This window comes from Mirounga leonina, unplaced genomic scaffold (assembly GCF_011800145.1).
Source record: "Mirounga leonina isolate KUSES-001 unplaced genomic scaffold, KU_Mleo_1.0 Mir_168, whole genome shotgun sequence".
Taxonomy (NCBI): domain Eukaryota; kingdom Metazoa; phylum Chordata; class Mammalia; order Carnivora; family Phocidae; genus Mirounga; species Mirounga leonina.
In genome coordinates, this window is record NW_023270426.1 from 42370020 (window position 1) to 42390594 (window position 20575).

The 20575-nt window shown below is 41.8% G+C and overlaps 1 protein-coding gene across 2 annotated transcripts in view; it reads left to right on the top strand.

Annotated features, from left to right (window-relative positions):
* The window catches only part of PIK3R1 (phosphoinositide-3-kinase regulatory subunit 1), an 83950-nt gene that overhangs the window by 5282 nt on the left and 58093 nt on the right, over positions 1 to 20575 (top strand). Inside the window, exons 2-3 of one of the 2 annotated variants that reach the window (XM_035014566.1) lie at positions 1943 to 2047; positions 5108 to 5830. In XM_035014566.1, coding sequence (XP_034870457.1) covers positions 5494 to 5830 — 337 coding nt within the window. In that variant the 5' untranslated portion in view covers positions 1943 to 2047; positions 5108 to 5493. The remainder of the gene's footprint in view (positions 1 to 1942; positions 2048 to 5107; positions 5831 to 20575) is intronic. The other variant, XM_035014565.1, reaches the window with a different exon arrangement.

Sequence of the window (20575 nt, forward strand, 5' to 3'; positions counted from 1 at the left end):
TAAATCCTTGTCCTTTGTAAAAGGGGAACGAGTAAGTCAGCAAAGTCAGAGGACTTTTCAGAGAATTTTGTTTGGTTCTTTGCCAGAATGCCTGTGGGTTAGAGGGTTAAACTGAAAGTTTACATTCAGGCCTTTCTACATTAAGAAGTCATGGGTTCCTGATTGTCAGGCATCAGACACGATTTTATTTTGAGGAACAAAATCATAGCAAAGAGAGAAAATACACATTGATTAATGGTGTTGCAGGCAAGCAGTCTTTAAAGGGATTGAAAGACTGGAACACAGTAATTACCATTAAAAAAATTCCACTGCTGCATGCAATATTACATAAGAATAAGTTATTTGTTTATAAAATTCCTTTGTATCTTTTGTTACTATAACTTATGTATGCACTAGCTTGGAGCCTAGATTATGAAATTGCACTGCTTATTTGAAAACATTGAATTATGGATGGGTGGGTATAACCCACCTATAAAGCCTTTACTGTGTTAACAATTATTTCGGAGCTAGGTGGAAATAGTTCATTGGACTGGTAGATGTAGCCAAAGAGATTGGAGACATAATCTTGTGACTCTGGGCAACATATATCCTGTCGCTGTGGGTAGTTTGGGCTCCAAATTGATCCTGGAAGAGCTACATTACACAGGAGCTGCCAATGTCTCAGGCCACTGAGTCTTCTGTGGTCCTGGGGAGAACGTGAGGGTAAGAGAAAAAAGAACTTGCCAGTTACCTAGGTATGATAGTTCTTGTGACTATGGATTAATACTCCACATACTCCCCTAGGGAGGACCTGAGTTGTTGGAAACTGTGTAGTCACGGGCCTGGGATATTGGTAGGGGGCATAGAGACCAAGGGGGATACAGATGGCAGAAGCTTGAGCTCGTAGAGCAGAAGTGGGCAGGATTCCAGAAGTGGGCAGCCTTCCAGACGTGATGTGCCCAGTATTCTCTCATTCACTAGCTTCTAGACTTCTTTGGCAAGGATGCCTTTTACTGAAGTCTCTTTGAAAGAAAATTTGCCTTGTCCGAGATACTGGGTCCTGAACTTGATGGAATGGCTGCCAAGTTGTAGTGGCTTTTTTGGGCAGGTGTGTTTGTAAAAGAGCCACAAACACTGTCAGTGAGGCCACTGTCACAGAGAGTAAATAAAAAGCAGACGTTCAGGGGCGCCTGGGTGGCTCAGTCGGTTAAGCGGCTGCCTTCGGCTCAGGTCGTGATCCCGGGGTCCTGGGATCGAGCCCCGCGTCGGGCTCCCTGCTCAGTGGAGAGTCTGCTTCTCCCTCTCCCTCTGTCTGCCACTCTGCCTACTTGTGCTCTCTCTCTATCTCTCTGTCAAATAAATAAATAAATAAAATCTTAAAAAAAAAGACGTTCAGGGTTAAATCTGAGGGGTCAGAATGTTCCGGCAAAGAATCTGCATCATTGACCCTATGGACATACCTGGGCTGTCCTCGGTCATCAAAGCACGTTGAACTTGGGCAGTAGGTTCTAGTGGTGTCAAAAGTTGTGGCCCTGGAGCCAGACTGCTTGAATGGGAACTGTGATTCTAGCTCCCGGTTGCTGAGTGTGTCCATGGCCAAGGTACTCAATTCTCTGTACCTCAGTTTCCTCCTCTGCAAAGTGAGAATATTGGTAAGTGCTGCCTTGGGGTTATGCTGAGGAGTGAACATGTTGATACACATACAGTTCCTAACGAACATTAGATGGCAGTGGTTGAGTGAGTTAATATTGGGACACATCCAGCTCCCAGTAAGTGTTGGATGATGCCCATGATGACCAAGATGACGGTGACAGTCCTCGAAATGGGTGTGGCTGTTAGGAGGAAGTATGCAGCGTGGTCGAGGCGCCTGCCCCTCCCTGGCCAAGGCCGCCATGCACTTTGCCGCAGGACGCTATCCAGTTGCTGCCCAGTTGACTAGTCAGCGCTCCCTCTTCTCTTACAGGGTTGCTCTCCAACCTCTTAGTTGGCGCTGACTTTCGGCCAACCTTGAATTGTTTGGATTGATCTTCCTGGCCTTGACGTTGTGGAGTCCCAGAAGACAGGAATGGTGTGTTCTTATAATCCTAGCATCGTAGAAGATGAGGGTTTTTGTTGATTTGGGGTTTTTTTGTTTTGTTTTGTTTTTTTGAATCAGATGAAGGCCCAGAATTCTGCACAGGATTCTTCTCCTTTTCTTTTTTTTTCTTTTTTTTTTTTTTTTTAAGATTTTATTTATTTATTTGACAGAGAGAGAGACAGCGAGAGAGGGAACACAAGCAGGGGGAGTGAGAGAGAGAGAAGCAGACTTCCCCGCGGAGCAGGGAGCCCAATGCGGGGCTCGATCCCAGGACCCTGGGATCATGACCTGAGCCGAAGGCAGACACTTAACGACTGAGCCACCCAGGCGCCCCTCTTCTCCTTTTAAAAAAGTTAAGGTTCTCCTTTTAAAAACAGCGAGGGACGGGAATTAGTAGAGAAATCTAATAAGTCTTTGGCGTCTGGGTTGGGGATTCCTACTCTCAGTCATCAGGTTCCTCAGGGTTCTTTTTCTCTTTGCACAGATTTAGCCTCAGGTAACGTAAGCACAGTTTTCAGGTTGGTAAAACCCTGACCAGACATGGGGCCTCTTAGTATGGTGTCCCCTGTTTAGGAACATGCATATCTGCATGGGTGTGCTGTGATCAGGGGCCTGGTGGTGGCTGAGGGCTGTGTAGGGGAGAGAGTGATGAAGAGAGACAGACAGACAGGGAGGGAGGGGGAGAGGGCGGAACGAGTGGGTAGATACAATATTCCCCATTCTGATAAGAATCTCACCAAACTGGCCCACTGGGTTGTTGAAATAGAACAAGCCATAGGCAGCAGCTGGTGGAAAGATCTATCCAACGTACTAGTTGAGGATTTTTTTTTTTTCCCCCAAAAAGACCTACATTGCCAGGAAAAGCTAACAAAAATTTCAAGGCAGATTTGGAGGAATTAAATTATTCTTAGGCATGTTGCCTGGTTTCCAGGCATTTAGAGATATGTGAATTTTCATGTTCTTTAGAGTTCTGTGTCTCATTTGTACAGAGTACATTAGTACTAAAAATGAGGTTTGCTAGTCCTACATTTTTGTGCGAATTTCTGCAGTGAATATTTAATCTGATTCTGGATCCATCAAAAGGAGAGGTTGTCTTCAAACATAATACAGTTTATTTTTCTAATACACCCTGCTGATTGCTTTAGTTTTCTTTTTTATCTGATGACTGAAATACAAAGTTAGAATATTATCTCAAATTAGTATTCTAACTACTCAAAGGTTTCCAGTGTTTGTTTTTGCTTCTTTTAATATTAACTCTAAGAGTGTTATTGTACTACCATTAAAAGGCTCTAACCCCGTGAAGTTGAATACTTGACGCTTCTGCGTGCCAACATCACGGGCTGTTGATTAGATTCTGCATATTAAGATGCATATATGGACGAGTTCCTATAATACTAAACTTCTCAAGTGGCCCCCTCGTTAAAACACACGGAGCTCTCTTTGATATACCACACTGATGTTGTGTGGCTCTCGTTTATTGCTTTGCTACTCGGCCAGCTTAACTGAAACCTTTAAGTTGCTTTTACTCTTTATAATGAAGATAGTGCTGAGAAATGACCAGAGTGCAAAGTGTGTACATGAACGCCCTGTGCTGTTGGCAGGGCACGTGCTGACTTTCTCTCTAGAGAGTCTTTAATTCCTCTGCCTCTACTATGTTACAAGAAAAAAAAGCAAAAGCTTGCACTACTCGTTTCCCCCTACACCAGGGCTATCTGTGCAGGGTAATTTCCAGCAACCATTTCTACTTCCTCTTCAGTTCCTTAACTCCTTCAATTCTAGCGACTGTCCTCAGTGTCTCCAGACTGGAGTCCGCTTTCTCAAAAGTCAGTGATGATACGGTGATGGGCAGAGCCCCGAGTCTCCTAGCCTTGCCTCACTTTCCCCTTGCTGGAGGCCCCTGCAGGATTTGGTCTCAGGGATCACCTTTTCCCACCCAAATCGTCTTATCCATTGTTTCCCAGATATAGTGTGTCTCCAAACTTGGACTTTGCTTTTAAGGTTGCATTCAGTGAACCCCAGTGTTTGATTCTTGGATGATTTTTTAACCTTCGATAGTTTTTCTTTGGGAGTTCCTCCATTCTATTGAGTTCAGCCTTGCCTTATTTGCAGCTGATTAAGTCTATAGCGGGTTCCCTCTCTTGAATCACAGGCTAGGCTTGCCCCTGCCCCCTACACTAGCAGTTGTACGCCCAGCATCCCCTAAAGCCCACCGGAGTTAACTCCGGGTAGGCCTTCTGCTCCTGTTCTGTGTTCACTCTGATTCAAGCATCACCACATCCACTCATGCTTTCTCTGCAGTGTCTGTTGCTTCATTCCTCCCCTCCATACCTTCTGCTGCCGCCTTGGTTCCTGCCCTCAGGGCCTTTCACCCACACCACTGTAGTACAGCTTTCATCCTCACCTGTCCATCCCTATTCCCGTCCGTCCCATTCACCGTAGTTAGACCGAGATTCTTCAAGTGCATCTCTCATGTTGTTTCTCCTCTTCCTCCATGCGTTTTTGGTGGCTCCCGAAATTAGACCATAGTACTCCCAAGCTCAGTGCAGGCGTGCATCGTGTCCTATAACCCCTCCCTGTCTTTCTAATCCAGTTCCAGTGCTCCCTCTTAGGCTTCCGATGCTTTGGACTGCCTGTTCTAGCTCTTCCCAGAATACGGCATTTGCTTAGTCACATCTGTACCTGAGATCATGCCACACATTCCTTTCTGTCTTCAGATCCCTGCAGTTAGACGTGGTCTCTCCCTCATTGGAACCCACAGCCTTGAGTCTCTGCCTGTCTTCCGCTATTTACCTAGCATTATGGTTCCTTGTGTACTGTTCTTATCTGAGAGACATTGCCACATACCGGCGCACCTCCCAGCCCTGCCTAGTGTTCTTGGAAGGCGGATTGTCTTACTAATCTTTGTTGTATATATCATGTGGAGCAGTAGCACGCTGGCCTGTGTGTGTATGCCAAATTGATTAAATACTTGTTGAATGGAAATAGAAATTCAAATTCACACAGATGGCAAAGTGTGATGTTCATTCATAAGTCTTGTTTTTCCTTTGCTAGGTGAAGCTCGCGTGTGGAGTGACACAGTCTAATCAGACGCCAGATGGACAGTGTGACAAGAGTGTCAGAAAGGATTGGGCCGCGCTGCGAGAATCAGCCTGGAGGCCAAGTGTTGACGAGCTGCTGAAAAGGAAGCCAGTGGGAGGACTGTGGGCTGCAGAGGAAGTGGCACCCTGTCTTCAGTCATACCATTGATGGAGGACAGATGGATAGCCGGACATCCGGTCACCTCTCCTCTTAAACCTTTGGAGAGTTGTCCTTTGTCCTCTGCTGGACACATATTAGGAATCTTAACTTACTCTCTGAATTCGCTTTCCATAGAAACGTAAGATCAGACTGCAGCGTGTCACCAGACTCCTCTGTTGCATGGTCACAGACTCACCAACATGAGTGCCGAGGGCTATCAGTACCGAGCGCTGTATGATTACAAGAAGGAACGAGACGAAGATATTGACTTGCACTTGGGTGATGTTTTGACTGTGAATAAAGGGTCCTTAGTAGCTCTTGGATTCAGTGACGGACAGGAAGCCAGGCCTGAAGAAATCGGCTGGTTAAATGGTTATAATGAAACCACAGGGGAAAGAGGGGACTTTCCAGGAACTTATGTTGAATATATTGGAAGGAAAAAAATCTCGCCTCCCACACCAAAGCCCCGACCACCTCGACCCCTTCCTGTTGCACCAGGTTCTTCGAAAGCTGAAGCAGACAGTGAGCAACAGCAAGGTCAGTATTCATGAGTGATTGCTTCATGGCTTTTTTTTTTTTTTTTTTTTTTTTTTTTTTTTAGGAAAAGCCTGAGAGTTGTGTTGGGCTATCGCCCTCGGAGAAGAACTCATTTTGGCAACTTTATCTGAATTTATGTATGGTATATAAAAGCTTGGTCAATAATTGCAAGACTAGAAATTTGTGTTTGTGGGGTAGAGAGTTGGAAAAAGAAGGAGATGGTGTATGAGAACCTGTTTCATGAGCATCTTTAAACCCTGTTATTACAGTTGCCATGGAATTAAACACTACTGCACTCTTCCTCTTATAATTGGTATTAATATATTTAAATAATCATTTGGGGAAAGTCGAGGGTAAGTCAGTATATTTAACATTAATTTGATGTATATGGAAAAATGTCGAGAGCAATAAAGTGACCACAGAAAGCAGAGAAGAAAGCATTGTTTTTATAACCTGGTTATCTCCCTCTTGGTTTCCTCTCCAGAAACACTGTGGCTGAAGCTGACGCCTAATCCCGTACTCAGAATAGATGGAGAGGGAGTTCTCTTCCTTCAAGGGCAGGGTCATTCATAGCATTATTGCTTCTAGTGTGCTTGGCTGTCACAAGAAAAAAAAAAATTACTGAATGCTTTTCTTAAATGGAAACCACCTTGATTCAAAACCCGCTCCTTGTTTATTATTGGAGATGGTCCACACTCGAGCTTTGTGCACAGCTGGTCATTTAAGGTTTTTCTGTGTTCAGTGTCACACAGAGACAAGCCCTTTGCTCAGCTTTGCCCTTACGGCCTTTGTTAAATACTCATTTCCTCAGTAAATTTCAAGCTTTTTTTTTTTCTTCTCATAATTGTTTCTTTTTTTCTCAGACTGAGGAAGGTTTGGAAAGGTAGGTTTAAAACAGGTGGACCCTACCACAGCGGTTGCATGTTAAGTCCAATGGCGTGTGGCATTACTGTGTATTTCTGGGAGGGATTCTTCTCTTGTGCCTTCTTTAACGTTGGCTTATTCTGGCACATAGGAATGAGGTAACACGGGAATAAAGGAGCAGAATGCAAGGATAAAGAGCTGCCTTTTAGCACTGAGTCACAATATGACAGGGAACATTTTGTAGAAGTCAGCATTCCTGCCTAGAGATACCTGAAGGGATGTACCTTTTCCTCCCCTGCCTCACCCAAAAGAGATACTTGTTTGATGAACATGATACCGTACTTTATAAATAATGTCCAAATAATGTCTTTTACTATACAGTTGAAAAGCAAAAGTTAATTTTTCTTTGCAGGTAAGTCAGAAAACCTGGACTGCATATGTAGATACAGTTTTGTCAACTATTGCATTTCATTGAGCACATAGAAGGTGTATACATTATTGGTGTTTTTTTTTTCCCCCACCAAACTACGTATTTTAATATGGCTGTTAATTTTTTAAGTTAAAAAAAAAAAAACTTAAAGTAGGCTGATTCAAAAGGAAAAACTATTTAATTTGTCCCAGAATATAAAAGATGACAGAATCCTCCAAGTATCTGTGTTGGATTAGAGAAGATTATTTGAAAGGTGGGAAAAGGGGCATCTTGTCAAATTAGTGACCCAGATTTTGTAAAAATAATTTCTAAGCAAAATTGCATTTGATAACTGCTATTAGGTGTAACTTTCATTATAAGCAAAATGATTTTCTCTTTCTAGGTCCTAAACTATTTTGCAATGCTTTCTTTCTCATGTGATGTGGTGACAATGGAGATTTTGTAACACATGAAAAGGTAGAGTAATTGAAAATTTTTAGCAGAATTTAGGAAAGAAACCCATGATAATGTGCATCCGGGTATTAGAAAGAGTGGGCCCAAATACAATGAGAAATTAAGAGTTACTGAAAGGTTGAAGAGGCAGTATGGGGAGGTTGTGAGGGGAGTGTAGTACTAAACATTAGATTTTCCAGAAATGTTAGTCTTCTCTTCTCATTTATATAGGATTTGTCTGAAATGGGAATTCAGTAGCTCCGACTAGTTGCCTGTCACATTGAAAGGGAAAGTAGTTGTAAGGACAAACATGTATGTTGGAACTATGGGATTCTGGTTTGGAAGACTTTGCAGTGACAAATTGTGGGGCAGCAAGAGAGGATAGTTCTTTTCTTACTGTAATTGAATTCCTTAGCACTTTTCTCTTTTTACTCCCTCCACTTGATTTAGCCCGTGTTTTGTGTTTGACTTTCTTTCTTTTACTTAGAAGGTTACCCTCGAGGCCTGAGATCACATGCAGGTCTCCTGTTGAGATATGTCCTAGGGAGAGCTGGCACTCCCCCTGTAATGGACAGGGGTTAGACAGAGGATGCTCATGCCTGCCTGCCTGCTAATTGTGTGGTTCTTGGCTCCTGCTCTTGGAGCCTCCACTTTTCCTGGAATGTTCCTGGAAATAAAGCGGTAAAGTTGAGCTTTTGAAACTCATTTGAAAATCTGCTAAACCTTCCACTGCTACATTTTGCATGTAGTCTCTTAGGAAGCCCAGTCTGTCGATGGAATTGAATCTGTTCATTGGTCCATTGTTGTATTTATTGCCTTCGAAGTCATTCAGTAAACATGAACTGCGTCCCTATTTTGTGCTGGGAAGTAGCGATGACAAATGAAGTCAAGATTCGAGAGCGAGTCCAATCACAACTTTCTTTTAAGGAGAGAGAAGGCGTGTCCTTTCCCCTCCCACCTCAGGGCTCTGCTTCCTTCCCTCCGCTTGGCTGGCTCTTCCTCGCACATCCCTTGGGCGACCTACTCTCCCCTCTGCTCACATCTTCTCATGGAGGCTGGCTCTGCTCACCCTGTTTCACATGGTGACCTGCCCCTCTGCTTTTGCAAACCATTTATTATCTAACCTGCTATAGAATTTACTTCCCATGTGGATGTTTATCATCTCTTCCCTCTGCCAGATTGTAGGCTCCATGACGGCAGGAATCTTGGTTGTTCCTCCGTGATCCCAAGTATCTAGAACAGTGCAGTCGATTCTCAGTGGATAAAGGCTTGCTTTTGAGGTTCTTCATAAATGTTTCACATCCCAGGCGGCTTGAGAGCCCTGCACTCTGTATGTCACAGGCAGGCACAGGAGGCTGCAACAGCCCATTCTGTGGTTAGAAATCACAGCTTATTTGTTTTCACATCATTCCCATCTGAGGAATCTTGCAGCCTTGACCTTGACCGTTGCATACTTTGCTCTCCAAAACTGTTATTTTCTACTCCAGTGCTTAGGAGAGGTAGTTCTGCTAGCGGGAAAGTGTGTTAAGCTGATAGAGGGTTCTGTCAGCCACTTAAGCAAAGTGATTAGAACGTGTGTCAAGATCTGCAAGGGTCCTCAGGTTTTATTTCCTCTCCTCTCCTTTCATCTCCTTCCCTTTGCTTGGGGGCTAAAATTGCCGAGAGGAGTTTCACATTTCACTTTCCGACCATTTAGTGAAGCCCTCTGTGACCTACTTTGGAGAGAACCTCTTCAGTGTTTCGCACAGGTGAAGGGTGTGCAAAATGGGTGTCCCATGGTCCTTAGGGGGGCCGTGCTGTTGAAAGACAGTACTCCAGCTCTTTCTGCATTAGGCTCTTCAGACATTGGCATTCCATTCCCAAACACACAACCCCGTTCAACCATGGTCCGTAGTTCCTCTGTACACAGGGAAATGACGGAGGTGGAGATGGAGGGATAGGGCAATAAAAATGTTTTCCTTTCTTTCATAAATAAGCTGTCCCGTGGGGCTATTTCTTGAGACAGTGTTTTGCGATTCTTTAAAGTCATGGTAATGCACAATATTTAGACTAGTGAGATTCTAGTTAGTAACAAACTAGAATCTAGTTTATTGTATAGACCTAGTAACCATGTTAGTTTGTATCGAACATTGGAATCTGCTAACTTGAGAGACCACTTATGGATCTGAGTTCATACCCACCTCCGTCCCCCATCCACACCCCTTACTGGCTCCCACTTCGGACCCTGACAGTGAGTCCCAGGCCCCAGCTGGTTCCACATATAGAACACAAAGCACAGGGGCGCCTGGGTGGCTCATTCGTTAAGCATCTGCCTTTGGCTCAGGTCATGATCCCAGGGTCCCGGGATTGAGCCCCACATCGGGCTCCCTGCTTGGTGGGAGGTCTGCTTCTCCCTCTCCCACTCACCCGGCTTGTGTTCCCTCTCTCGCTGTGTCTCTCTCTCTCAAATAAATAAATAAAATTAAAAAAAAAAAACAAAACACAAAGCACACATTTGGCGAGGCCTATTTTAAATTTTGATCAAAATTCTCTCTAAGCAGAAAAAGAAAAAAGCTTATAACTTGTCTTTGCTTTCAAGGTTTCCCTGGCCAAGTTATTTTTACATTTCTGACACTCAGCATTTGAGTGCCCCTCCATAGTTGTCATTCATCGTCTAGAAAGCAAGGCTGTCATAAATCACACAAATTGACTACACTGTACAGAGGTCACAGAAGATAGCAGCCTGATCCCAGATCACACACCTTTGCTGAGCCTCATGGTCATAACACACTGCTGTTGCTCATCCAGAGAGTACCTGTGAAAGTAATTTGCTTTGCTTCTCAAATTCCTGCCTTTATGAGTTCTGTTTCCGTTGAGATGACGCCTTGTCAGAACTTTCTTCGCCTTTTCTCCTACTTAAGTGAGACTTCACTGTGAAGTTAGAGGCTCGTCCTGTTGAGCTCCTCTGAATGGTGGGCTGAGACGTCGGACTTGTGCTGATTGCCCATTCCGCGTTGACCGTGCTGCTATTGTGAGAAAGCAGGCCTGGTTATAGGGTATTCGAAGATAAAGGCCCTAGAACCCTGCCTCTAACGACCCACTGGAAAAATTAATCAGAACACTAGAGATTTTGACCTCTGTGTTTACATACGACATGAAACACATTTCCAAAAGATATCATCAATATAACTGATTAAAGAGTAGGTCTGGAGAAAACAAGTGTGATAATTATTTTTGCTAAAATCAGATGAGCTTAGCCACTTCTCTTAAGATCCCAGAAGGAATTACTCATGTATTAAGTGACATGTTATAATAAGTTCTCCTGCTCGAGTGCCAGCATTTCTGTTCTTTTTTTTTTTTCCATTTCGAATCTTTTTACTAAAGTCTTGATTTTTAAGACATTTTTCCTGTGAATTTTAAATTTAATTATTTTGTCTGCCCAGAAATGTGAAGAGAAAGGCAAGTAACCCTAATTAATAGTTTGCATATCCATGGTTAGTTGAGAAAGAAATTGACAAACAGAGAAAAGATTTTCACATCTTTCCTGCTTTTTAGCAGAAAAGTTCTGCCCCGACCTGGCTGGCCATATTAGGAATTAAAAGCAAAACCTAAGGGGGGATGAGTAGAGAGTTCCTCTTGGTACTCCCAAACAGAGGGAGACGTTCCTCCCTCCTTCCTCCAGTCTGTTATTTGACCAGAAGGACTTGACTTTTTCTTTCCTGGAACTGTGGTGACAGTTAAGTTCAAGGTTACAGATAAGACATTCCTTGAGGAAAAGATTTCTGCCATGTTACCATGATGCGTGTCATTTAGAAACACAGAGCTATGGTGTGCAGGTTGTATTTTCTTAGGTGAGATATATGTTCAGATGATTTCATTAAGGCTTCTGGCTTTAGACATTTCACTCTGCTCTTTTTTTTCCCAAAATGGGTAAAGGGTCCAAAGTCCATATCTGTACTACCTAAATAAAGCCTTCACCCCTCTGATTTGAACAGGATCTCCGTTAAGTGGAGTGAGCCTATTTTGTCTCCTAGCAACCAAGCTAATGATGATGTTCTAATGAAATTTTCCTTGTCATAAAAGTAGAACTCTGTATTCAAAAATGTTTCTTTTTTAGTTTCGTTGTCAGTAGATTCTGTGATAACTTTGACGTCCGTCTTCTCTGGTTCCTAGGTGAATGCATCTTTGTCGAAAACAGGAGAAATTCTGGGGCGCCTGGGTGGCTCAGTTGGTTAAGCGACTGCCTTCGGCTCAGGTCATGATCCTGGAGTCCCGGGATCGAGTCCCGCATCGGGCTCCCTGCTCGGCAGGGAGTCTGCTTCTCCCTCTGACCCTCCACCTCTCATGCTCTCTCTCTCTCATTCTCGCTCTCAAATAAATAAATAAAATCTTTAAAAAAAAAAAGAAAGAAAGAAAGAAAACAGGAGAAATTCTGATTAATAAGCACTTCTCCAGTAAGTCAGAGTTTGAGAAAATAATTCAAATTCTTAAATTCAACAACAAATGGTGCCTTACATCTGCTAAGTAGCATTCAAAAAGGGGAGAATTTTGTACCTCTGGCAGAACAGAATACCAGATATGGGATGCCATTTACATATCCATGTTTTTCTTAGTAAAAGAGAACATGTTAGCAGTAGAGCTGGCTGTTGGATATATGTGTGTCTTTGTTGCGAACACATTTCCATGAGGAATGACATAAAATTGGTTTGAAGGCTGAAGTGGGAGAAAATAACTTGGTGTGATAGAAATGAGAAGCATAATTGCATGGTGGATTATATCTAATGTTTTGAGGTCTTGGTTGATTTTATTGCATTCAGTACCAAAACAGTTCTCAGGCTTTCACTGAAACTACTCTAAATAGAGGAGGTCAGAGTGTACTGGAAGTTGGCTTTATTTTAATTCCTTGGGTATAATTTCCCTAAAATGTCAAGTTTAACACAATACTGTCAGAATACTTTATAAGTGTGTTACTCTTACTAATTTCTATAAGCGACCACAGTATTTTGTTTTTACCATGATAATCCCATGCACTATACATTGTTAAAATGATCTGATAAAGTAGAACTGTGCAGTTGAAAATAAAAACAAGCAGCAGATCTTTCTGTTTAATTATGTATGCAGAACTTTGTCCCAGTGGCTTCATGCCATCTAACGTATGGCTGTCATTTTCAGGAATACCTTTCCTGGACACTGTCTTGCTTGGAGGTGTTGGCATTCATCTGCTCATCTGTTTCCATTTGGTAGCATGTATTATGTGGTGCCTATAGATTCTTCTATCCTGTCACAGTTTGATGCATATTGAAGTTCTGACTGTGCATTTATTACACTGTATTGTAGGAGACAGTAATTTGGTGATCAAATTTGATATCCAAGACAGTAAAGATGTTGGTATAAGTGAAATAGAAATCTCTGATACATTATTTGAGTCAAAAATTCCACTCTGCTTTGCTTCCTCTAAATTCCTTAACCCCCCCTTTTTTTTAAATTCCTTAATCCTTCTAATCCCAGTGTTCTCTAGTTGTAAAATAAGAAATAGATACTGTCTCTTCTGATTTTTGACTGTATTTTTGTTTTAACCTTGCTGACACTTGGCCAGTAAACATTTATGTGTTCCTACTCAAAGAATTGTTGAGAAACAGAAGGTGAAGGGACTAGAAAAACAAGCTAGGATGGTTGGGCAGATGTGCTCGCATGACCTCGTTGCCAGATCTGATGTGGAGCTTGGGCTGTGAGATCAGATGAGATTGTTGCTAATTAAGGTGCCAAATTGGTAGCAAGTTTTGCAAAACTGCATACTGTATGATCTTAAGATACATTTCACCAGTATGAGAACTTATGCTTTCCCTGTGTTGGTGGCCTCTCAGGAATTGCTGACATCTAAATGGGTTTGTGACTTCCAGTTTGAGACACCGCAGTTCACGAGTGAATTAGATATTCATGGAATGTCTTCCTTGTACTGCGTCTCTGTGGTGTGACTAAATTTGTTGACATGATAGGAGCTCAGAGTGCCTAAGGATTTGTGTTGTGAGTTTTTTGTTAAATTCTCCAAGGCAGGTAGACAGGGTGATGGTTATAACATTTGTCTCTTCAGGTTATAAAGATTTGTTTATTCAGAGCTCTTCAAATTTGTGTGGTAGAGGTATTAGAGTATGTGCCCAAGAGGTAACATGTTGGCATAGGCATTGGGCAAGGCTGCTTTGTAGTAAAGTCAGCCAGATAGTTGGGGTAGTCATCCTCATCCTCCAAGCTTTACCCTGAGGAAGGAACCTACCACAGTGCCCTCACTCTTGGCACATAGTACCATTGACACTGTTAGAAAAAGTCGGCTCCAGCTTGTTGCTGGGTCTTGAAAAATTCAGTCTTCAAAATTACTTCAGGTTGTAAATAAGATAATCAACTGTGAATCCGCATTAAACACCACTGGGTTTATTTTTATCCCATTTTTTTAAAAATAATTTTTAATCTTTAAGAACGTTGCCTCTTTATCAGTGAATGGTTGGTTTGAAATATATCTTTCTATCCGTGTCCTAATTGTAGAAACATAGTTGAATGTTTATATCATTGCTTTATAATTTGGAAGTATTTCACAACATTGCTAACTTGCTTTTTTAGGTAGCCAAAAAGTAAATTTCCCATTGTTGAAGGAGAAAGATTGATTCAGAAAGGTTAGAGCAAGATGACTTAATTGCTAAATAATATTGATCATCTACTGAGTACCAAGAAATGAGATTTAATGAATTTGGCTAGGATATATCAGAAGTATACAGTGTAGTCATTATACCACACTTGCCCATGGATGTATTTAAATGTTGAAAATGCCTTTTTCAAAATGTACCTTAAACTAACAAAATAAATGTCACCAAGGCTTTAAAAAAAAAAAAGACCATAAAATTTGCAGACTTACTATTTGCCAGGCATTCTGATAGGCATTTCATAGACATTTTTCATTTGATTGTTCTATCCACCCTGCAAAGATTGCATTGTTAAATCATTTTCCAGATTAAGAAGCTAAAGCTCAAATGATTTTGTAAATATTTAAAAAGAAGGGGGCTTCATAGAAGGGACATTCAGCACGCAGCTGTGTGGATCTTCTTAAGCAGTCCTTTGTGAAGTTATCAGTAACTGAAGAAACCAGATAGTTTCAGCTTTTTGGGTGGTCTTTAATTATGTTTGTTTTATCTTTTAGGTTTCATTGGCTATTACATTCATACAACCACACAACAAATTACCTTTGTTTTACATACGACTCACAGCATTTTCTCATGTCTGTTCAATATATTAAAGGTTTGAGTTACAAAGAGACTGACGAGGCCATGAAACTAAGACAAAGTTTTGGGTACGTGTGTGTATGTGGTTTTTCTTGAGAAGAAATAAACCTTGATCAGATCCTCAGAAGTGACGTACCATTGATAAATGATTTTCCCTCCATGTCAGTTATTTTAGAAGATGTTACTGTCTGTTTCAAATGTTTCCCTGAATTTCTGATTTTCTTCTTTCTGTCTTATAATTATATCACTTTGATTGAAATGGAGCGCAGGCTGGTTATTACCTGTTTAAAAGCCAGAAAGCTGAGTATGTCCAGCATAGGAATTATGTGTTTTGGCATGTAGATAGTGGCTGCTTGAAATCCATAAATACAAGAAATCCCAGGCTGACTCAAGTGAATCTGAAGTCTTAAACCTAAGCCTGAGTTCTGTCAGAGTTAGCAGTAAACGCCATTTTAAAGACTGGCTAAATGGCTAAATTCCTTTGAATGTCAAACTTTATTTCTCAGGAAAGTCAGTCACTGCCAAGTTTATAACATAAACATTGTGTTTCTGTTTCCAGAATTCCAAGGACAGGAGGGTGGATGAGGGCACGTGAAAGGCACAGGTGAATTTTATTTCTGGGTGTTTAAAAGGACAGTGTGACATTGCACAGAGATAGTCTCTCAAAGGCGATGAGTGCCAGCAAAACCTTCTTGGATGCTTTTATTTTTGCTCATGTTTTTTTCCCTTGAAACATCGGAAAGTTTCCTCATTTAAAAAGGTCTCTGCCTGGTGGTCCTGACACAGCCTCTTGAGACTTCTCACTAGAGTCCCCAAGAAGGTGGAGAAAAACACTTGCATTCTCAAGAGTTATAAAAGCAAGAACTAGCAGGGAAAATGTCTACTGTAAACTAAACGGAGCCAGGTTTAAAAACATAGGCAGAGTAAGTTCTGACCACCTATAAATAGGGAAGCAGAGCTGTGTCCTCCCCGACTCTCTGCCCATAATTCAGAAAGAGCCTAGGCAGCTGTCCCCAGAATGCCCTTCCCTTCCTCTTTCTGATTTCCCCCAGTGGTGCGTTTTTATTCCGTGGAAGATCATAACTCAGAAAATAACCGAGCAGGGCTGGGGTGGTGGGACCGCAGGGGTATTACTGTTACGTCCTGAGAATCTTCCTCCACAAAAGGAAAGTGTTGGAGGTGGGGAAGGGTTAGAAAGACCTCCATTGACTGAGGGTTTGGGTACTGATTGAGTTCTCCATCATTCAGAGCCTCAGAAAGCCAGTGAAGGCAGAGGAAGGTTTTCTTTCAGGCTAGGGAAACTAAACTGGAATGAAAACCACAGTGAGAATTGGGCTGGGAACTATTCATCCTAACTGGCCAGCCAACTCTAGATCTGAAGCCAGCACCCAATGGATCAGCGGTAGCTCAGAGCAAATGCCAGGTCTGGGTAGATTTCTCCTTGCTTAGTGGTCACTGATCAGGAAAAGTAGAGCTGAGCCTGCTGAACAGTGTTGCTCCATAAAGGGAAAGGGGAGATCAAATAGAAGATTCGAAGAAAGAACAGACTTCCGCCAATGGTTTATTACTTCAAAATGACATGGCCCTAATGAAAGAGGGGCAGAAAGCAGTTAAATGTTTATGAGTTGAAAAAATGATAGGAGGGGATGAAATGGGAGTGAAACCATAAAAAAAAAGAGTGATTGTAAAGAAATTAAAATTGCAATAGCACCTTAAAATCCATGTGAGATACAGTAAGGAGTAGAATTGATGCAGCTGAAAATTAAATTAGTGTTGTGAACAAGAAATGTAGATGAAGCTCTTCCAGAATGCAAAGAAGAAGAAAAGTGAGGGCGAAAGATGATAGATACATGGACTGAAGATCTAACATGAGAATTTTAAGTGCTGATAAACAGGAAATCGTATCAAGTGAAAGAGAGCAACATAATAAAAATAACCTTGCATGCATGTGTGCACATTTGAATGTGTCCTCCACCACCTTGTTCATAGGAAATCAATGGAAAGCCACCTCTAGGTGCGTGTTGGCAAAAAAAAAAAGTTTTAAGTATAAAAAAATCATTAAAGCATCTAGTCACCATACCTACGTAAGTACCAAGGAACAAAATTCAGGCTTCCTTCTCCTTTGTAGCTGTAAATGCCAAACGATAGTAGTAGAGTTTTGAGGAGAAAAGATGGTGACTTGAGAGCTTAGGGTCCGGCTTCCTTATATTTCACATGGAAAGGCAGTCGAGAGACACTCTCTGATAATATCAGCAAGAGCTCAGAAAGATACACTAAACTTCCCACGTCACATGGGAAAACTTAAACATTGCTTTTCATTTAAACTTCGCAATGAGAAAGGCAGAGGTTGATTACCTTGAAGAATAAAACTCTAAGGTGTGTATTTTCCAAACACCTAAAAATAAAATGCGTCTTCCAAAACACAGACTACAGAGAAAGCATGACAGTATTAGGACATGGGGAAAATCCTTGCCTTGTATGAAAATCTTACGCAAATACATGTATGAACATCCACGTGTATGTGTGTATATGTACACGAATACAGAAGTGTGGCTTTATACCTGCCTATATTTGTGTGTCCAGCAAATGCTAGTTCTCTGTCAGGTGCTGTGCTGACATTGTACTACATGAACTTGTTACTTTTTGTAAGAATTCTATGACATTGGCCTTATTATTATACCTGTTGTAAAGGAAAAGAAGTTAAAGTTTAGTTAAATGATAGCCCAGGCTCACACAGCTAGTGGAGGAGTTGGGATTGACCCCAGACCGCCTGTCCCCCCAGTGTGGTTAAGTGTCTGTGCCAACAGCGAATGGGCCTCGGGCGGGAGTGTCCTCGCCCTGTGACGACACGATATTCCCAGACACAGCCCATCAGCCAGGAAGGCAGCCCTGAGCCAAAGGCAGATGATCCCCTGGCTTGTCAGTGACCTGTGACGTGGCCTGATACTAGTCAGTGAGTTCAACAATAAGGCTTTTCCACTTTCAGGAAATAGACCTGAGAAAAACTAAAGAGAATGAAGCAGTTGTGTGAGTTACTCTCCTTTGCAGCAGAAGGACCTCATCAGAACAATAGGCTGAGAAGAGGTGATTTAAAGTCGTGTTGGAATCTCTGGGGCATAAGTGATGAAAATATCAGCCTTCAAGTTAGCGCTCACTGGACTAGCACTTGTCGAAATGTTATGTACATATAGATGCGACATTACATCTTTATGAGCTGGCATAACCTCTGAATATATAAAATAGCATTCATACATATGTTGTATATAAACGTGTGATAGCACAGTATATAAAGCAATATAGACAAGTCATTGTTGATTTAGTGATACAAATGTACCTTTGTAATTGAGTTTGCTAATTTCACTAAAATCAGCTCTAAACGATTGAAAGCTAGTTGTAACTTGCTACTCCACTAGGCATCAGATGCTTGTAGTTACTTGTACGGTTATACTGTAACTGTCATTTGTGGTCTGATCTTCCCCATAAGGGAAACTTGAGAAACCTGGGCAGCTTTAACATTTAGAGGAAGTTTAAACATTGGCGCATAAAATTCACAGTTGTTTAGGTTGAAACTCCGTTTCCTCTCAGACCACATTTATCCAGCTCTTATGTGATTGGAATCGTCTAGCCGTGGCCTGCACTCAGGACAAGTTTCACAAGATGCACCCAGTGTTTACTCTTGTCTTTGCCGGCTTCCGGAGTCTGTGCAGCGGACCCTGAGCCCTCTGCCTATCTGATGGCAGTGTGGTCAAATAAGGGAATTTGTCTAATCACGTAACTATTTTATTCCCTTAACTGCTGTTGGTGAATTCCAGCCTAGCTGTTACATCCTTTTAGTTAGTATTTTGAGTATCATGCAGCTATGAGGGTGGGAAAAAAATTTTTTTTGGTGGGGGAGGGGAGTGTTATAGTTTGGCTATGAGGCTAGTTGCCTTTCGTATACTCTGAAAGAGAAAGATGGGGACAGTTTTACAATGGTCTTTTTACCCAGAATACAAAACCACGGTCCCTGCCACCTCTCAGTCAACCCCCACGCAATCCGTTTTCTAAAACACATTTGAAATACAACTGAGGCTTTTGCTTAAGAATCTCTTGATTCAGTGAATCGCTAAAGGACCATTTTTTGCCAGCATCAGGTGCTATGTGGAGTTCACATTCTGAAATTTTTAAAATTCTCTATCCTAGCAAATGTAGTTAGTAATCTCCAAATTATGTTATCTCACATTTAGAGTATAATATGCCGAGAGAACGAAATGAAGAAGGCCGGGAATTAATAGTTCTAGTAATCACAGCTTAAAATGAAGCCAAAAATACTTTGCTTATAGGAGTTGAAAAGAAGAGACCATGACTGATGGGTTTAGCCTTTTCCCTGAAATCCGTCTTGCAGAGTTGATATTTGATGTTTTAGGCAAAGGCGGTGTAGGCTCTGATTAATTTCGTCGCCTTATTCTGGGCCTTTCACTTATAAGCATGTCACTGAATGATTACATGAATTTTTTATTTGCTAAAAAGGTTGCTTTTGCATTTTTTTTTAATATTACCCTTTTTAGTTCATTGCATCTGGTTGCTACCTTTTTCTTAAATACGTGTAGGATGAAGTGTTTTACGTCTGGGATGAAAAGTTTGAAATGTTTTCCTCATGATTCTTACAGTTTGCTTGGCACGCATTGAGCATTTGCTTTGTACCAGGCACTGTGCTGTGTGCACTGCTTGCATCATTTCACTCATTGCTGTTTTCAGGTTGGGGCACAGAGCGAGAAACCTGCCCAGAAGCAAATACTAATAAAGTGTAGAGACCTGGGATTTGCATACAGACTCTGACTTCAGGGTGTGTGCTTTCCAGCATCACTCTGTGTCTCACCCTCAAACTGAAACGGAGAAGAAAAGGAACCTCTAGCAGAATGAACTTCCCCAGAGGTCATGTCATGTTAGACCAATCACTGATGCTGGAGGCAAATGTTCAGTAAATATTAGGAAGAAGTGGCCTATAATACATCATAGACTTTTAAATAGAGTCTCACATCTCTATAATCTTTGGCCATATTCAGTTACCCTCATACTAATTTAAAAATCTTAAAGATCTAGGTAGTAAAAATGCTCGATTGGCCAGTATCTTGTTTCTGTCAAGATTATGTACTTGAACCATACATCAAACCAGAGACTTAGATGAGACAGTTTGTACCAAATCATCAATGTCTGTAAAAGTTTTCTTAAAAATAAAGAGGGAAGACTGTATGAAATAATCTAAAGCAGTGACCTCATTCCATCCAGGTGAAAGTATTAGAACATTATCAGTGTTTGAACCTAGAGTTGGACCCGTTTATAGCAATTGCAATCTAGAAGAATGTCTTGGTTTAGTAAAAGTTTAATCTTAGAGAAGAGATCGGCCCCGATGGAGAGCAGGTGAGGCTGGATATGGATCCGACATCAGAACATCTCCATGTGACCCCATGTTGAGTCTTGCTCAGAGAGCACAGCAGTCACACTTCAGTTCCTGTCACTCTCATGACAGATGAAGGCAGAAGAAAAGTCCTTGACGCTAGGAGATTCCGTTAAACCATCAAGATGGATTTAAGGCAGCAGGGGCACCCAGAAAGAGAGGTCTTCCAAGGGTAGACAAGCATGCAGATGCTTTCCCGGGCCTGACCCGGGAGATAGAGGTAAACCATATTGCAGTAGTTGACCCGAAGACAAATAATTTCACCCCTCTTTGGAGTCGAGGTATCCTCTGTATTCGTGTTTGGGAAAATTCACTGCTGTGAAATGGGAGGTCTG